Source organism: Nelumbo nucifera, chromosome 3 (assembly GCF_055504915.1).
Source record: "Nelumbo nucifera cultivar China Antique chromosome 3, China Antique-T2T, whole genome shotgun sequence".
NCBI classification, from domain to species: domain Eukaryota; kingdom Viridiplantae; phylum Streptophyta; class Magnoliopsida; order Proteales; family Nelumbonaceae; genus Nelumbo; species Nelumbo nucifera.
Genome location: NC_142651.1, coordinates 101,626,882 through 101,644,875, shown reverse-complemented (window position 1 = coordinate 101,644,875; position 17,994 = coordinate 101,626,882). Strand labels below are relative to the sequence as shown.

Sequence of the window (17,994 nt, the reverse complement as noted above, 5' to 3'; positions counted from 1 at the left end):
TTTTAAATTTCTTTTATCATTTACATTTATTGATTTACCATTTAATAATGTTTTGTATTTATTTTATGGTGTTTTATTATTTTATTAAAATAGTTGTAATATTATAATTATCATTAATAGTATATTTAATATTTTTTATTTATTGGTTAAGAATTTTTTTATATTTTATGACTTTTAAATAATAATGGCAAATTTTACATCTTACATTATTTTTTTATTAGTATTATTATATTACTAACATTATTACCTTTTATACTTATTTTATATTATTTTTATTTTATATTTTATATTTTTTATAATATTAAACTTTTTATAACTCTTTTAATGTGTATTTTAATCATTTTGTTTATTTTTTATCTAAATAACAACATTGAGGGGTAAATTTGTAAAATACACAGTTCTCAGACATTACAACATTCAGATTACTGAATAACTCCACTATATTCAGATGTCTGCAAAAGTGGAAAAGCAAATTTTCCACTGAATGCTTTCAGAGCTTTTTCAGAGGTATTTTTGCTTGACTTCAGACTTCAGATTTACCAAACACCACCTAAGTCACAGAAAACATAAGCTAGGGCCTTCTGACTTCCAGTTATCTTTTGGGTGCCATGGAGTTGGGAAAAGGCTTAGATTCTTTACAGAGGCATCTTCTGACTTCCAGGTTGATTTTGGTTACTATGAAAAGCTTAGTCTCTTTAAATGAAAATTAGTGGGACAAACATCTTAAAAAAAAAAAAAACATATGAAAAAGCTAGATTCTTTACAGAGGCATTAAGAAAAGGAAAATCAGGCTGGGCCCACCCAACCCTGGCTGAGCCCAAGCATGAAACTTTTGGGATTAGGCTGAGATGGGCCTGCGGCCCAAAATTGGCCCAATGTAGTGATCCTGAACCCAGCAAAGTTTAGAATAAAGAACCTCAGATCCAGTGTTTTAAAGAATAAAGAACAACTCCTAGAGCCTGAGGTGCAACTGGCACCTGAATAAAATGAGGCACTACTTGGAAAAAAAATCAAAAGAAAATGCTAATTCTCTGCACTTTTCTCCTGAGATCCCATTCAGTGTGTGAAAGGGACACCTGTCACACTGTGCAGGGAAACATGCATATCCTAACTCTTCAAAAAATCTGCTAAGGCTAGGGTTGGGCCGAGACTAGATCTTGTAGGCACATCAGTGAGCAAACTGAGTAAGCAATGTGCAATACCTGCCCCAAAAGTGTGCTCAAGTAATTGCATGGGTGGCGCACTTACAGGACAGGTGTTTCACTCTGAGTGTGTGCTTACAGCTTACTCAAGTGTGCTCACTTAGTGTGCTTACAAGCCCAGACCTGTTTTGGTCAGTCCAAACTTAGAAGAAAGAAAATTAAAAAGGCCCATTATGCTGGCACCTCTTAAGTTCTCTATTCCTTTTCAGTTTATAATCTAAGCCATTGGATTGGAATTAGCCAACCACTCAGATCAAGTTGATTCTTAACTTATATTACGCAGCATATATGTATAATATAATATATATATATATATAATCATGTATTATAAAAATCTATAACAAATTATATGCAAACATATATGACCTGGCCCAGCCTGAACTCAACTTTGGGTCTTTATTTAGGCACATACCCAGCCCAAACTTCTAATAGACCTGATGGGCCAGGGGCACCAGGCTCGGGCCAGCCCAATCCAATGCTCAGCCTTATGAGAATCGGGCAATATCTGACTGAGTAGGCAAGAACCAGCAAAAAGTTTGCACGCACCTCAAGTTTAAAACACCTCGACTGCTCTGTAGCAAGTTGACCACGGACAGATTGGAGTTCCTACAAAATCCACAATATGATATTTAGAATATGGTTTTTTACATTTTCACTACAGGAACCTTTCAAATTTGCACATATATGATCCAAAGTTAACTTTGCATTTCCTCAAAGGCATGACTGCTGAAACTAGAAATCTTTGACTTCAATCTGAACTTGATGCTCCAATCAATGTCACTTGGGTGACACATGTTTTCCAGTCCCATATTCATTAATCCTAGTAAAACTGTTGTATATATCTTCTCGGAATTTTGCACAAAGCAGGTTTCTAGCATTCAACTTTTTCACAAAGCTTGTACTATTTCTATCTCTATTTAATAAAATACCATTCATTCATCAAAAAAACTTTTTCACAAAGTCACAAATCTAAGAAAGTCACTATTAACCCATTTGTAGATTTTTATGCTCCATAATGTAAGATCCACCTTACAGTGTATATGCAACCACTCCCCCCCCACCCCACCACACACACACACACATTTAATAACTTTGATCTCACTCTGAGGCAGTGTATTATCTAGTTACACAGGATTAGAAAATGGCTTCTGGATTCTACTTAGAGGCAAGCAAATCATCCAAACTCCCTTTTTTCTATTAATCTAATCTAGAGACTCGGCCTTTTAGAACCCTATAAAAGTCTAATCCCTACTTATGGATTTCATGACTTGTATATGGTGACATCTTAACCATTGTCTTCTATAAATTGATGATATAATATAGCAACCAGAAAGAAAAAGGAAGTGATGGAAAACAGGAAATGTCTAAAACCATATAATTGAAAACACGAAACAAGATTTCACCCTCCCTTCCCTCAGAAAATATACAAGCACAATTAATAATGCTTGCCCATTTCTTAAAGATAACTAATACATTAGTAATGCTTGCCTTGGTAAGCTCTGTGTTTTGTGTCTCAGCTTCTGCCAACTCTTGCTTCAACTGAAGAGACTGCAACTGCTCCTTTTCGAGTGATGCTTCTAGTTCTTCTTTCTCTGCCCTCAAGGATGCTATAAGCCGTTTATTGCTCTCTTCACTTTTGGTGTTCTGCATAAGAGATTCTCAGAATGTGAGAGAAAAATCTATGATACCCTGATACCTGTACAAGGGTACCATATCGTGTTGGATGCTTCTAGTGTAAATTCCATATCCAACACCATATCTAGAATTTTCCTGTCTGGATAATATAATCGAAAATAGAAACTTAAGAGAGTGAAAAGATATTCCCAATTAAACCATATGAGCAACTATTAACCATAAGGTTCAGAAACAATAGCATCTCTAGCAAATCCAAGCTCCTGAGATACTATTATCTTTTATGGTATGTAATGCATCTACCTGCAGATTGAACACCTATGAGCAAGACTACAAACACAATATTGTGTAATATCACCTTACCATGGATTCTGAGTCAACATTATCCATGACAATTTCCCGTATTTTTCCTTCTTGACCAACTTCAAACTCAGACTCCATATCTCTGGCAACATTTTCGGCATTATGGAGGCCAGCAACACTGTCAGGAACAGGGTTATCCATCATCTTTGATTGCAAGGTTGATTTGTGGCTTGGTTTTAGAACATGAATCTAACAAGCAGAAAAGACAATTAATAAAGAGTAAAAGAATTGTTTTTTTTTTTAAGTTTGAAAACAATGAACAAAAGTACCATAGTTACTTCTAACCTCATTGCTATACCGCCCATTATATCCACCAAATGACACAAGAACATCTTCACCATTGTAGGAGCTGACAACCAAACTCAGGCCCTGCAACAAGAGATTTCAGCTAATAAGAGGTACCCTTTTGGATCTACTGCTGGAAGCAAAAGCAATTTGGCAATTCTACCAAATCAGGGTACCTTCAACCTTTCTTCGATTTTGCAAAATGTCTGTTGATTTCTGACTTAATGTAACATTTCAAGCTACATTTAAGACCAAAAATCTTGATTCATATTTAAGATTAGAGAAATGTTGTAATCTCTGTTACATCGTCCTTTAAAGGTTAATGGTTTGAACTTTGAACCAACTCTGATAAAGAATCATTAGACATTTATTATTATAAGTTAATGCTATGAATCTTTGTTACATGGAAATTAGAATGTTGCATCCAGAATGAATAGCACATTCAGATGAATCTCAGGTAGCTGATGATTTGACCATGGCTGGAGTTAACAGGGTGTGTTATATTGTGGAATTCCCTTGTCTTCAAGGGAAAGGAAGTATGTACATTTGATTATTTGCTTGTGGAACCTCCAATTCAGGAGGAACTTAAACAATTGGGAGGTGACTTCTCTGATCAGCTTGCTCCAGATTCTATATATGACTCAGAGACGACTGGTATAGGGGAAGACAGAAGAAATTGGATGTTTGAGAAATCAGGTAGCTTTTCTGTAAAATCAATTTTCAATTATGTAGCAAGGGAGGATACCACTTCTTTTCAAGTGACAAGATATGGAGCAAAGCTGTATCATCTAAACTGACCTTCTTTGTATGGTCAGCAGTGCTGGGACAAGATCCTAACAAAAGAAAATCTAGTCAGAAGAGGGTTAGAGGTGGCGGATTTGGCCTTCCCTTTATGCAATGGAAATGTGGAGTCGTCTAGCCATTTGCTGATTCACTGTGAGTTTACTCACTGGATCTGGTTAAGACTGGTAGGCCTGTTTGGTGTAAAGCTGTGTTTCCCAGCCTGTGAAGGGATTCATAGAGGCATGGTGTCTAGAAGGATTAAGTAGGCCCGGAAAGGTAGCATGGAGCATACTCCCCTCAGAAATTTTCTGGGATGTGTGGTGTGAACGAAACAGGCGATTATTTGAAGGGAATCGGAATCCACGGCTCATTCATGGTAGGCAGTTCACCCTTTATTTGGAAATAGACATTCTAGTTTTTTAATTTTGATTTCCTTTTTGTAAGGAATGGATAGATTGCTCTGGGCATTGGGCTGTAATGGGCAGAACTGTATATCCTCTGTTCAGTTTCTCATTGTACAAGGGCTTCATTGTATTTTGTCTTTTTGATTTTAATGAAATACTTTACCTTACAGTTTCAAAAAAAAATTTGCATTTGATAATATTTAGGTTTTTTAATTTTTTTAGGAGGTAAATATGTGTGATAAACCAGGATGTTTAATTTGGTTATTTTAATTTATAGGTTGATGGTACTTAAACAGTAATATTTTGTAGGTAACTAGTCTTAAATTGATCGAATTCAATTTGATCAAACAGTAATATTTTGTAGGTAACTAGTCTTAAACAGTAATATTTTGTAGGTAACTAGTCTTAAACAGTAATATTTTGTAGGTAACTAGTCTTAAATTAATTTATAGGTTGATGGTACTTAAACAGTAAATTGGTCGAATTCAATTTGATATCCATTGGATATTGAAAAAGAAAAACTGAATTCTAATTCAATTAAATAATCACGATTCAAATTTAGCCAATTAATTATTTTAGGTAACTAATATATACAACATAAATATTTTACCTATATATATATATATAATCAGTTCAGATATTCATCAAATCAAATCAGGCCATCATCATCCACACCTTATCCCAACTATATGGGATCGACCACATGAATCTTGTTTCACTAATCCATTCTATTTAACACCATATCTACTGTTAAATTATTAGTGCTTAAATCATTTCTTACTACTTCTACCCATGTCCTTTTTGATCTACTCCAAGCCCTTCTAGCCCCTTCAACTTGTAAGTTGTAACAAATCACTTCTTCTAACTGGTGTTGTTGATGGTCTTCTATGCACGCGACCAAACTATCTTAGTATACTTTCTCTCATTTTATCACCTATTGGAGCTACTCCTAGGCTTCTACGGATGACTTCATTCTTGATCCTATCTTTTTTAGTTTTTCCATTCATCCATCTTATCATTCACATTTCTACCACACTCATTTTTTGGACATCTGTTCCTTGACTGCCCAACACTCTGATGCATACAGAATAGCTGGGCTTACTACTATTTTATAGAATTTTCCTTTTAATCTAAGAGGTATTTTCCTATCACATAAAAGTCCAGATGCACCCCTCCATTTTTCTCATCTTGCTCTAATTCTTTGGGTGACATCTTCCTCAATCTCTCCCTTGTATTGAATTATTGAACCAAGGTACCAGAAATGATCACATTGAGTAATCTCTTGGTCTCCAATCCTAAGTGTTTCCTGATTTACACTCCTATTATTACTAAAAGCACATGTTATGTACTCTAGTTTAGTCTACTTATTTTAAAACCTCTTGTATCTAAGGCATTTGTCCATAAACTTAATTTCACATTTAATCCTTCATTAGTTTCATCATTTAAAACAATGTCATCCGCAAACAACATGCACCATGGAACTTCTTCCTGAATATGTTTAGTCAATTCATCTATAAGCAATACAAATAGATAAGGGCTAAGTGTTGAACTTTGGTGAAGACCCATTGTAACTGTAAAATCTGAAGTCTCGCCCACTGGTTTTCTAACATCGGTTGTTGCCCCCTCATACATATCCTTAATTAGGCCTATATACCTATTTTCAACCCCTTTCTTTTCCAAGGCCCACCATATTATTTCTCTGGGACTGGGAACTCTATCATATGCCTTTTCTAGACCAATGAACACCTTATGAAGATCTTACTTCTTATTTTTGAACTTTTCTATTAACCATCTCAAAAGAAATATAGCTTCCATGGTTGATCTCCCTAATATAAAGCCAAATTGATTCTTTGATATACTTGTTTCAAGTTGTAATCTTTGTTTAATTACTTTCTCCCAAAGTTTCACATTGTGGTTCATAAGTTTAATCCCCTAATAGTTATTACAACTTTGTATGTCAAATTTATTCTTAAATATAGGCACATCAAATTGAATCAAATCAGGTCATATCCAAATTTGGTTCATTTATGTCAAATGTTGAATTTGAACTCAGATTTCAGATACATATACACCCCTAGCTGTCAAATGTACTAGCTTCTTAGTCACCCCACCTATTTATGGTAGACCAAGACTATACAAATTAAATACACAAATTGATAAGCTGTACTTAACTACAACAGATTCTTTTCTATTATTGAGAAAAACTTAAAATAGAAAGGAAGTCAACATTGGGTTCCTATTATTCCATAAACAATGAGCAGTCCCTAGAGGTTGCATATAAGTTTTCAAATAATGAGCCTCCAATGTCAAAGTAACTTTTACAGAAAGATGATTTTTGCAACTGTACCTTATGTATATCTAGGACTTATTTTCATAAATGAGTATCTAGACTTCTAGATAATCATATCAAATCCACAACTTAAACCTTGGGTGTACAACTTTGTGATTAATTTCAATCCTATAATGTACAATGGACATGTCATTTTGCAAATATATATATATATATATATATATATATTTAATGCTCATAATCTTGCTAGATATTATTGTAAGGCTTTCTGACTTCAGTATATATAACAGATGAGCAAGAGCTCTACTATATAACTCATTTTTTGCAAAGATACTCAAAATATTTGCTTGCTTCTAGTTGATGGGTAAGTACACTCTTTCATATGTCATATCATCTGCCACCTCCTTTCCATATGTCCTTTGAATTGAATTTTTCCTTACCAAAAAGAAAAGAAAGAGATATTTAAAGAAAAGAAGCATACCTCACTAGCAAGAGGTACACGTCCTTGAACAGTGGTAACAACCGACCAAACAAGTGTGGACATGTTTAAGACAATAGTTTCTGAGACACCTGTGACAAGAAAGAAAGACTTAATTACCAACAAAAAAAGTGAAATAAAAATGCATTGTAATTCCATCAGAAACCTCGGATCAGCATGTTTTTGAAATTTTCTTCTGAAATTTAGTCAAAACTCGGAAGTGATATTGAGACAAAGATTTCCTTAGACCCCTTCATGCATCTGAACTCCAAAAGTAAAACAGATGACAAAGTTACCAAGGCATCTAAGCAATTCTGGGTGACAGTGGGGTTTGTAATTCCATCAGAAACCTCAGATCAGCATGTTTTTTAAATTTTCTTCTGAAATTTAGTCAAAACTCGGAAGTGATATTGAGACAGATTTCCTTAGACCCCTTCATGCATCTGAACTCCAAAAGTAAAACAGATGACAAAGTTATCAAGGCATCTAGGCAATTCTGGGTGACAGTGGGGTGCCTAGTTGCCTAGATGGGAATTTAGGTAATAAGAATTTTATAAAATAAAGAATTAAATTTTGTCTAGCTCCCTAGTTTTGTATACTACTCAGCATGCATACTAATTGAAATAAGAGCAATTATCCTCATTAAGAACATTAAATTTCCCCTTAAAGCATGACAAATCATCATATCTAAAAGATAAAAGTATTTTAAATGTATTAATTTCAATATTTTTAAAATAATACTAATATAACAAGTATTTAATAGAGAAATGTCACATCAATTAGAAACTAAAGGCTATAATTTTATATGATAAAAATTTATGATAGAAAATAAAAGAGAAAAAGAACAAGGGTAGAGCCGCTGTTTTAGTTAACGTAAGAAACACGGGGAGAGAGAGAGGAGAAATAAAACATCTTTATACTTCTATTCTACATGTAAGCACTGCATGGAATAGTTTGATCATCACTGTCCATAGATATATATTTCTGTGGGGAAGGTGAGAAATGTTAGAGTTCACAGAACAGGGGTATTTTGGTCATTTGGGTGCATCTGTGTGAGAGTGAAAGGTCTGTTTTATTTATGTTTAAGTTGTGTGTCCCATCACTTATGAGGGGCAATATTGACTTTCTTGTAACCAAGCTTATGTGAGATAAATGCAAGTGGGTTGACTAGAGAGGTTAGTTTTTTCCTCATCTGGCCAAACCCTTCTTCTCCTCCTTCTTCCTTCTCCTCTTCTTTCTACTTTAACCTAGAATCCAATAGGGATTTTACAAGAAACACCCAATGAGATTAGAAACACCTTGGGGTATTTATAAAGGTAAATAAAGATAAGAGTAGTTATAAGATGATTGACTCTTAGTGCCTTCTGATTTGGGGAAAAGCTTAAGCTAATCCTTAGGGTTTTGGACTTGGAAGTGAAGGGAGTCCTATACTACCATATTATGTTTTGAATTGCAATTAAGATGCTACTTCCTCCGGTATCACGTGGTGTGGAGCTGCACCAGGACCAGGCAGAGAGAAAAAGAGAAACACACGGCATCCTCTATGTGGAGATTAAGTATGTTGGAAGGCTGGTGTTTATACGCAGTTCTTCTAAGATGGCACCAGACAGCAGAGTGGCAGGGACAGATATATCTTCCATTGAGAAGATGACAGAGGTGGATGGAAGGGGGAAGTCTTCATGCAATGATCGTATTAGAACACCCTACTGATACTGTAGATTAGGCAGGTTCAATAAAGACATGATTTAAATTTAAACTTAAATGCAGTTCCATCTTCCACCCATGATAGAATGTCAGTCAATAGGGCTGGGACATTGACTGACCTAATATCAAGCAACATGTCTTACAGTGTTGCATGGACTCTTCCAAGTAAATGAAGTGTCCATGTCATACATGCATCAGATACTGACCTCCATGGCCTCTTGATGGACACTTCAATATAATGTTTTCCAATATCCACTTGCTTATTGGGCATAAATGAATGGCTAATGTGCAGATAAATGCCGTGTTTTCTAGAAACCATTATGAAGTAACAAAGAGAAAATTGTAGACCTTTTTTATTGGTATATAATGTTAAAATTCCAAAAAAGTATTATTTTAACAACTTATATTTTTCTAGGCTTGTCCATGAGTTTTTGGTTTTTCTGTCTTGCCAAGCCAGACTCCTGGACATGCATTGGATTCTGATTCCCATGTCCGTTACCATGCAGCACTGGTGTCTGATAGTGAGTCAGGGCAGTCAGTTATTCAGCTCAGTGGTTTTGTGGGCCTTTGCTCCATCAATAGACTTGTCCTAACTCATCTGTGGCTTTGGTCCTAATGTGTAAGGTCCGGGACCGGTTAATGTAAATTGCAAGAACAAAGGCCTAGAAGGAAAGGTTTGAGCAGAATATTGAGGCTCTCAAGTGTATTCATAAAGTACTCAAGAAAGGGGATAGCTGAAGAAGATTCATATAAAAGAGTTTATATCTGAAGAACCGATTTGAAAATACGGCTGAAGAGAAGCAAAGGATGTTTCCTTTGCTCTCCTAGGCATTTGATTCATTTAATGCCTTCTCCCCACCTTTTTTCTGCAATGCATTCTCCCCACCTGCTGCATTCGCACCCTCACTGAAAATAATAAGAGCTTAATGTGCCAATTACACCAGGAACAGGTGGCTTGTCTTTGGGTAACGTGGGATTATTGGCATCAGCAACAGGTAGGGAGCATTCCTCAAACAATGTCACATCTCAGCTCAACTTTCAATATGTCAGAAGCTCACTGTCATGGTCGTTTGGATACACCTTGGGTTCATCTCATCCATTTTGCTTGGGCACCTCAGTTTTGTCGGTAGTTAGGAGGCATAGGACCAATTCCTCTCACAAAGGATGAGAATTGATGATGGTAGGACTGGTTCTAGGTCTGGGAGGGTGGAAGAAAGAATTGGGGAGATACAACTTGATAAGGTACACCAAGTGAACAAATCTCTTCCTTTGTACACATTGGTCTTCCTAGGAGGTTTAGATGGCTAAGCCATTTTGTTGCCTTTCTGGGCGGTGAGAAATTTTCCAATGACACTTTTAGGTGGTTGAAAGATGTTGAGCAAGAGAAAGAAGAGGAAGAGAAGAAGGAAGAAGAGAGAAGAGGCTGGCGGACTTAGGCCTCAAAAGAACTTGCTTCATGCGAGTGAAGCATTTGTATTTATACTATACTGGCCGTACAACACAAGTGGTATAGAAATTACAAAAATACCCCTGCGGGCACTAAATCTGTGTACAGTACATACAATAACATCTGTCAACAAAAGAGAAAGGATTGGTAGAGAAGTCAAGGGGGAATTACTGATCAAAAGTCAAGGGGGAATACTCTAGAAGGAAGGTTAGAGTAACAAGAATTAAAGCTGCATACGGAGGTGTTTGATCTGTTTAGCAAAGATTTGGTGGTCATAGACATAGCTAGAGGAAGGGGTGGAAAGTAAAAAAGAAAAATAAATTACCAAAGGAAAAAATTCTATAAAATTAGAGCAGGATGGGAAAAATGGAGGGGTGCATCCAGAATCTTATGTAATAGGCAAATACCACTTCAGCTAAAAGGATGTTCTATAAAACAATTGTAAGGCCAGCTATGTTGTATTGAGCAGAGTGTTGGGAACTTAAGAAACAGCATGTCCAAACAATGAGTGTAGCAAAAATGCATATGCTCAGATGGATGAGTGGTAAAACTATAAAGGATAGGGTCGGAAATGAAGTCATATGAAGAAACCTAGGAGTAGCTCCAATATGTGATAAAATGACAGAAAGTAGACTAAGATGGTTTGGTCACAAGCAAGAAGACCATCTACAACACCCAATAGACGAAGTGATTTATTACAAGTTTAAGTGGCTAGAAGAGCAAGGAACAGACCGAAAAGGACTTGGGTGGAAGTAGTAAGAAATAATTTAAGTGCCCCTAATTTGACAATGAATATGGCACTGAACGGAACAGAATGGCAAAACATGATTCATGTAGCTGACCCCATGTAGTTGGGACAAGGGTTAGATGATGATGATGATATGAAATGACCAAAGGAAAACATGGTGCAAACCATTACAACTAGAGGCCATTAGAAGGCTAGGTGGGAAGGGAAGGGGCAAAAAATAATAAAGATCACCAGATTTTGGTCAATATTGGTTTGTTTTGGTCTTTATGGCTTTGGTGTTGCTTCCTAGACCTTTGGAGGCGGTTTTTGGTGGTGGTGGTGCTGGGCCTAGCAAGGTACTAAAGAGGCATATGATGGAATGATAGCAGAGTGTTGGTTTCTCTCTTGATGTGGACTGTATGCGGTATGGGAACTGAAGTATATTTGTATATTTTGGTGTGTACCATTTCTTGCTTGGGTTGCAAATCTCACATAGCACTTGTATTATCCCCTTTTTCCTATTTAATGTAATTGTATCAAAAGAATTAAAAATTCAGATGACATGAGGATTTAGGAGACTTATCTATCCTACTACTGTTCCTATCACCTATTAAGAGAACTGTTGCCCTTGGTCACCTACCTCTGAAGGAGTAATTAAATTCAGCTTTGATGTTTGTTCTTTGGAAGTGTTTTCTAGGATGGCAAGGTTTTGTACCTTGTATTATCAACCAAAGTCCATTGTCAAGTTACAAGCTTATGATGGTCAGTTAAGGCCCATAAAATCCATGCTTATAGGATTAATAGGAACAGACATCTAAGCATCCATAAACATTAAGGCTGAACTTTAACTTCTGCCTCACTATGTGCAGTTTCTTTTTTGCACTTGTTTGGTAAAAACCAGCAATACTTACCCATAAGTTCAGATAAGTAATAAAAGTAAAAAATCCTTTTAATGACTACAGAATAAAAGTTGAAGAATACACACCAGTCTTATTATCACCCCCACCAACAATGAACCAGTTCTCTCCAACTGTAACACCTGCATGTCCAGCCCGTGGAGTTCGTATTTCACCTTGTGGAGCTGGTCTTGACCATTCCATCTACAACATTCATAACATGAAAGATGTTAAAAATAATATCTTAAAATGAAGACAAGTACCAAAGAAAGCAGATGTCTTACACTTTTCAAATCAAGAACATGCAAATCATTGAAGCATGTGGCATGTGAACCCCCACCAAAGATAAGAAGGTACCGCTCTGCATGCACTGCAGCGGCATGACCAGACCTTGGGGAAGGAGGGACTCCCCTACAAAATAATGAAGCAGAATAAGATTTGAATGCCACTACTAAAGTAAACCCTAAATTGGGTTTTTCTCTTTCAAAGATCAATTGTCTCTACATTTGGATAGGACTTTGTTATATATGAATACAGTACTAAAAAAAATGCTTCCTTTAATTTTTCTATAACATGTTTTGCAATTCTAAGGGTACATATTTATTCTCTTGTACCCCTTACAAATACACCTATACCACACATCTGGAATATTGTGTCATTTCAAGTGGGTCCCACATGCCAGCACAGATGGGTCCCAAACAATACTCCAGATGTTTGGTGTAGGATTGATTTGTATGGGGTACAAGAAAATAATTTTATATCCTTAGCATTTTTCTTGTTACTTAAGAGAATATTTGAGAATGCAATTACCTTTAAGGACAAGGAAGAAAAAGTAAAATATGCATCCAAAATTACACCTACCTTTAAGGCAATGGCATGGCAATATCACAAGTCATTGTGCTAGGCAAAGAATGGAGGTATTTTAACTCACACATCTCAAGGTCAGTAAGTATTTCTAAAATGAATAACTATAACTCAAGAACCAAGGAAATGGAAGTTTTGTGAATTTGTTATGTGTCACCTGTCTTGTGTCTGTAAACCTTTATGTACTAATACCAATTGAAAACTCAAGCACAAAGATGTGTTTTGGAATTCAATAAAAATGCTTACACAGTGTCCATTTCATCCCAAGTCATGGTCTCAAGGTCAAGAATATGCAAATCATTCAAGAGAGATCTCTTTGCATCTTCACCACCAAACATGACTAAAGTTGTTCCAACAAGGGTAACTGACTGACCTCCTCGTGAGACCTGTAAAACATAAGTCAATATATGGGAACAGAAAAGCATAATTTGTTTTTTGATAATTGAGAATTAATTCATTAATCGAAGATAGATCTGTCACAAATAAACCCAGAGAGAGGCTCGATGTGCAGCCTCACTCTTAAGAAAAAATCAGAACTACATGAAAAAACAAAATACCACTAGTAGAGAGGTAGTACAAAATTACAAAGCTGCCCAAAATAGAGAATCCCTGTTAACCCCTTGTTTTGCAAGAGAAATCAGCCATCTCATTTTCTGATCTTCTTATCCATTGGATCCTCACTATCATATTCCTTGTTAACCAAACCACCTTCTTAATAAGATCTCTTAAACCCCAGATAGTTGGGTCTGGATTCAGCAACCAGCCCACAACAACCTGGGAATAACCTTCAATTATCAGTCTTTCTATACCAAATTTGCTAGCTAGCTGAATCCCCTGTACAGCAACTAGAAGCTCTGCTTTGGTAGAGTTTCCTAAACCGATTGGGGCTGAGAATAAAGCTAAGACATTTCTGCCCTTACCTCTCAAGATTCATTCTATGCCAGAGGGGCCAGGGTTACCTTGGCTGCTCCCATCAAGGTTTAGTTTAACGAAACCCTCAGGAGGAGGGACTCAAACTGCAACATGACTCTGTTTTGAGGAAGAAGTGCTATCCACTGTTGACCAATTCCTCCAGAAGTCATCAAAGGAAAAAGGCCAGGATAAGTTTGCTGTTTTCAACCAGTGCATTTCCCTTATCAAGATGCAGTCCTTCAACTCGGAGAGACTTGTCTCCTTTCCTCCCAAATAGTCCAAAATGAAGCTTCCCTAATGCACCTCCATATTAAACTTCCTCTTTTTGATTACCTACCAAGGACTGAGGGTTCAAACAGCTGAGAGACTTCTGCTGGCAGCAACCACCTGCAACCAAAAAGGGCAAAGATCCAACACCAGATAGCAGTAGCAACAGGGCAAGATAAAAACAGATGGAAACAGTTCTCACCATTGGATTTGCAAAGGCAACACCAATTTGGGGACAAGCACAAGTAAATATTAACCATCTCAAGGATCACTTCCCAGCAAAAAACAGAGACCTTTGGGGGAATGGGCTTAGTTCAAACTTCCTTAATAGGAAAGGTGAGAGATACAGAGGATGGGCAAAGGATTTTGAAGAAAGAAGCAACTGAAAATGAGCCTTTAGGAGAAGGGGGCCAAATCCTTTCATCTCACTTAAGGGGGTTCAAACAAACATTAGCCAAGAGAAGTAAAAGGTCTGTCACACAAGTCAAATCTGCCTCCCTTAGACCTCTTCTAAACCCTAAGTTCCATTTCAAAGAAACAGGGGTGATAGGAGAAGAAAGACACCTGGCCACAATCTCATTCTTCCTCAAGAAAACTGAATAGAGAGAAGGAAATAAATCCTTAAGGGCTGAACTACCCACCCAAATGTCTTCCCAAAACCTTACTAAATTCCCAAAACAAACACCATACCTGAAATAATGAAGGAATTGAGGGAGGATCCTTGTAATTGCTTTCCACGGTGATTCCAAAGTAGCCTAACGATATGAGCCAGCATCCCAACCATTGTCCGAGTAACCATGTATACTATCTATAATCTCATGCTACAAGGACTCCCTCTCTCAGGGCCACTTACCCAACAAAGCCGTATTCTTACACACTAAATTTCCTAGGCCCAGACCACCTTGTTCTTTATTCCTCCAGACCAAATCCCATCTTATTAAATGATCCTTTTTCTCCTCCCCAGGTTCCCAAAGAAAATTCCTCATCAATCCTTCTAACTCTACCGCCCAAGGAGATGTAATTCTTCTTACAAGAGGCCAACCTTTTTTCAAACTTCTCCAACACTGGATTCCAAAAATAACTCTCTTTAGGATTTGCACCAAGAGGGAGACCTAACTAGGACATAGGCCAAGAGAAAAATGGGCAATCTAAGCATGCTTCAATAGACTCAACAACCCTATCCTCCAAATTAACACCCACTACACAACTTTTGGTCCCATTGATCTTCAAATTGGATACACTTTCAAACGAAAAGATCAAATATTTAAGATTCCTCACCTTCCTTAAATCATCCCCTTCACAAAAAATTATTATATCATCAGCAAATTGGAGGTGGGTGATCGGAAGACTGCTCCTACCAACTCTCCAACCCCTAATGGCCTCCTCCTCCTCGGCTCTCGAGATTAAACGGCCAAGCACATCAGCTACAAGGATGAAAAGAAAGGGTGATAAAGGGTCACCTCTAGAATCTGGAAAAAAATCCCTTACGACACCATTAACTAGCACCAAGTAATGACAAGAGCTTATACACCCAAATATCCATTTACAACACCTCCCTCCAAAGCCCTAATTCCTAAGTACCTCCACTAGGAAGGTCCAATCCACCAAGTCATAGGCTTTCTCCAAAACCTAAATCCAGCTTACACACAACCCTTGTCGGACACTCCTTCAAAAGTCCTCAACACATGCATTCGCTATCAAAATCTAATCAGTTATTTGCCTGCCCTATACAAAAGCTCCTTGAGTTTGACTAACAATTAAGGGGAGCACCACTTTGATCCTTCTTGAGAGCACCTTTGCCAAGATTTTGTATAAGCTAGTCACCAAGCTAATAGATCTAAAATCCTTTGGGCGTCGAGCTTCACCTTTCTTGGGGATTGGACAATAAATGTTGCATCGACTCCCAGACTAACCTTAAAGCCATCTTCAAATTCCTTAAAAACCTCAATGAGATCATCTTTAATCACCTCCCAACAATCCTGATAAAAAGTCATAATGAATCCATCTGAACCCGATGCTTTTGATCTATCCATTGAGAGAACTGCATGTCTTATTTCTTCTTCTTAAAAGCTCCTCTCCAGCCAAACATTAAAGTCCTCCCCCAATCTTGTCCATTCAAAACCTTCCAAAATCTGCCTAGTATTCAAGAGCCTCCTAAATATTGCTTTGAAGTGCTCCACAAAAATACCTTCTATGTCATCCTGGGAGGAAATCTCTTCACCACTAACCTCTAGCTTACCCACAAAATTCTTCCTCCTCCTCCCATTGGCTAGTGCATGGAAAAATTTAGTATTCCCATCACTTTCACTAAGCTAATTATTCCTTGATTTCTGCCTCCAGGAAATTTCTTCTCTCAAGAGGACATCTTCCAACTCCTCTTTTAGTTTCCATCTCAAATATCTCTTGCAAATTCAAGGAATCCTAATTATCCTTTCCATCTAATTATTCAATTTGAGACATTAGGAGGGCATTTTGTTCCTCTACTCTCCCAAATTGGACCTTGTTCCACTCTTTCAAATTGGCTCCAAGTCTTTTCAATCTCTTGTGGAATCTAACCCTCTTCCATTTCACTCCTCTCAAATCCTCATTCCACCATTCCTTTATCTTATTCACAAAATTTTGGTGAGTTAGCCACATATTTTCAAACCCGAAGGGTCTCGGTTCATTTCCCAAGGTCTTCTCCAATTTGAATAGGGTAGTCTCTAGGTAAGGCTCTAGCTACTAAATCCCTCCAATGATTCGCCCACCCCTCATTGAAAAGAAACCCGTCCAGCTTAGAGCAAGTAAGGTTTTCTCGGAAATTTAACCAAATGAAAATGGTTTGCAGTAGGGGAATCTCCTTCAACTCACAAGTACTGATGAACTCATTAAACTTTCACATGCTGGTTGTGACGGTCTGATGTGGGTTGTTGGTTTCATTACAAAGTTTGATTACGTCAAAATCTTCACCCACACACCAAGGTCCCCTCTCAATCTCACTCATAACTTCATGTCTAACTTTAGAACAACACCTTGGAGGTCGGGATGCTGGCATATCTGTCACAAGCATGGAATAGAGGTCAGTACCAAAAACTGAAAACACAAGGTTACCTAATATGAGGTTAGACGGGTGAGCACACAAATTTTGACCACTTTTCCAGAGGTTTGGATTTTTCTGAACCCCTGTACTTGTACTTGCTATGAGTTAGGACCAAGGGAAGGAGAAGCTTGAATTGGAAGTACATCAAAGACCAGCTTAAAGGGTTGCCCCTGTTTTGGCCTGCTCGAGCTAGTCTTTTGGTAGAGTCTTGTCCAACAATGCCAATATCTTGACCGAGCTGAGTTGTCCAGGCGGATTCCCCTACCAATGGCAGGAGCCGTCTGCGCAACTACATCTGACTCAGATGTTCTCTTCCCCAGCACTTCACAAACATTAGCCACATTTCCGATCTTCAGGTCAGAGGAGCTATCCTCTTCCAAAAAAAGAATCTCCGTTCCAAAGAACTCCTCTTCTAGCACACTCCTCGAAAAACACAAGTCAGTAAGCCACAGCTTCCCAGGCTTATTGTATCTCCAGTATCCTCTGCATTAGAATCACTACAGTCTTCCTCTACGGTGAGAAATCCTGTTCTAGTTTCTCCATATCACTCTGGAGAACACACCTTTGGGTTCCTCCTATCCAGCAAGAGTACCTTTCGATTCTTGGTTGAGATCCATTGGAGCGATGAGCTCTCCTTTGACATGGCTGCAGCTTCAGTTGA

General features: G+C 37.5%; 1 protein-coding gene across 2 annotated transcripts in view; it reads right to left on the bottom strand.

Annotated features, from left to right (window-relative positions):
- LOC104599007 (acyl-CoA-binding domain-containing protein 4) overlaps positions 1-17,994 on the bottom strand; it is a 42,671-nt gene that overhangs the window by 2,987 nt on the left and 21,690 nt on the right. For both annotated transcript variants that reach the window (XM_088901654.1, XM_010261368.3), the window contains 8 exons: positions 13,322-13,461; positions 12,496-12,622; positions 12,301-12,415; positions 7,441-7,529; positions 3,483-3,566; positions 3,198-3,386; positions 2,691-2,846; positions 1,749-1,808 (listed from right to left, as the gene is read on the bottom strand). In XM_088901654.1, coding sequence (XP_088757780.1) covers positions 1,749-1,808; positions 2,691-2,846; positions 3,198-3,386; positions 3,483-3,566; positions 7,441-7,529; positions 12,301-12,415; positions 12,496-12,622; positions 13,322-13,461 — 960 coding nt within the window. The remainder of the gene's footprint in view (positions 1-1,748; positions 1,809-2,690; positions 2,847-3,197; positions 3,387-3,482; positions 3,567-7,440; positions 7,530-12,300; positions 12,416-12,495; positions 12,623-13,321; positions 13,462-17,994) is intronic.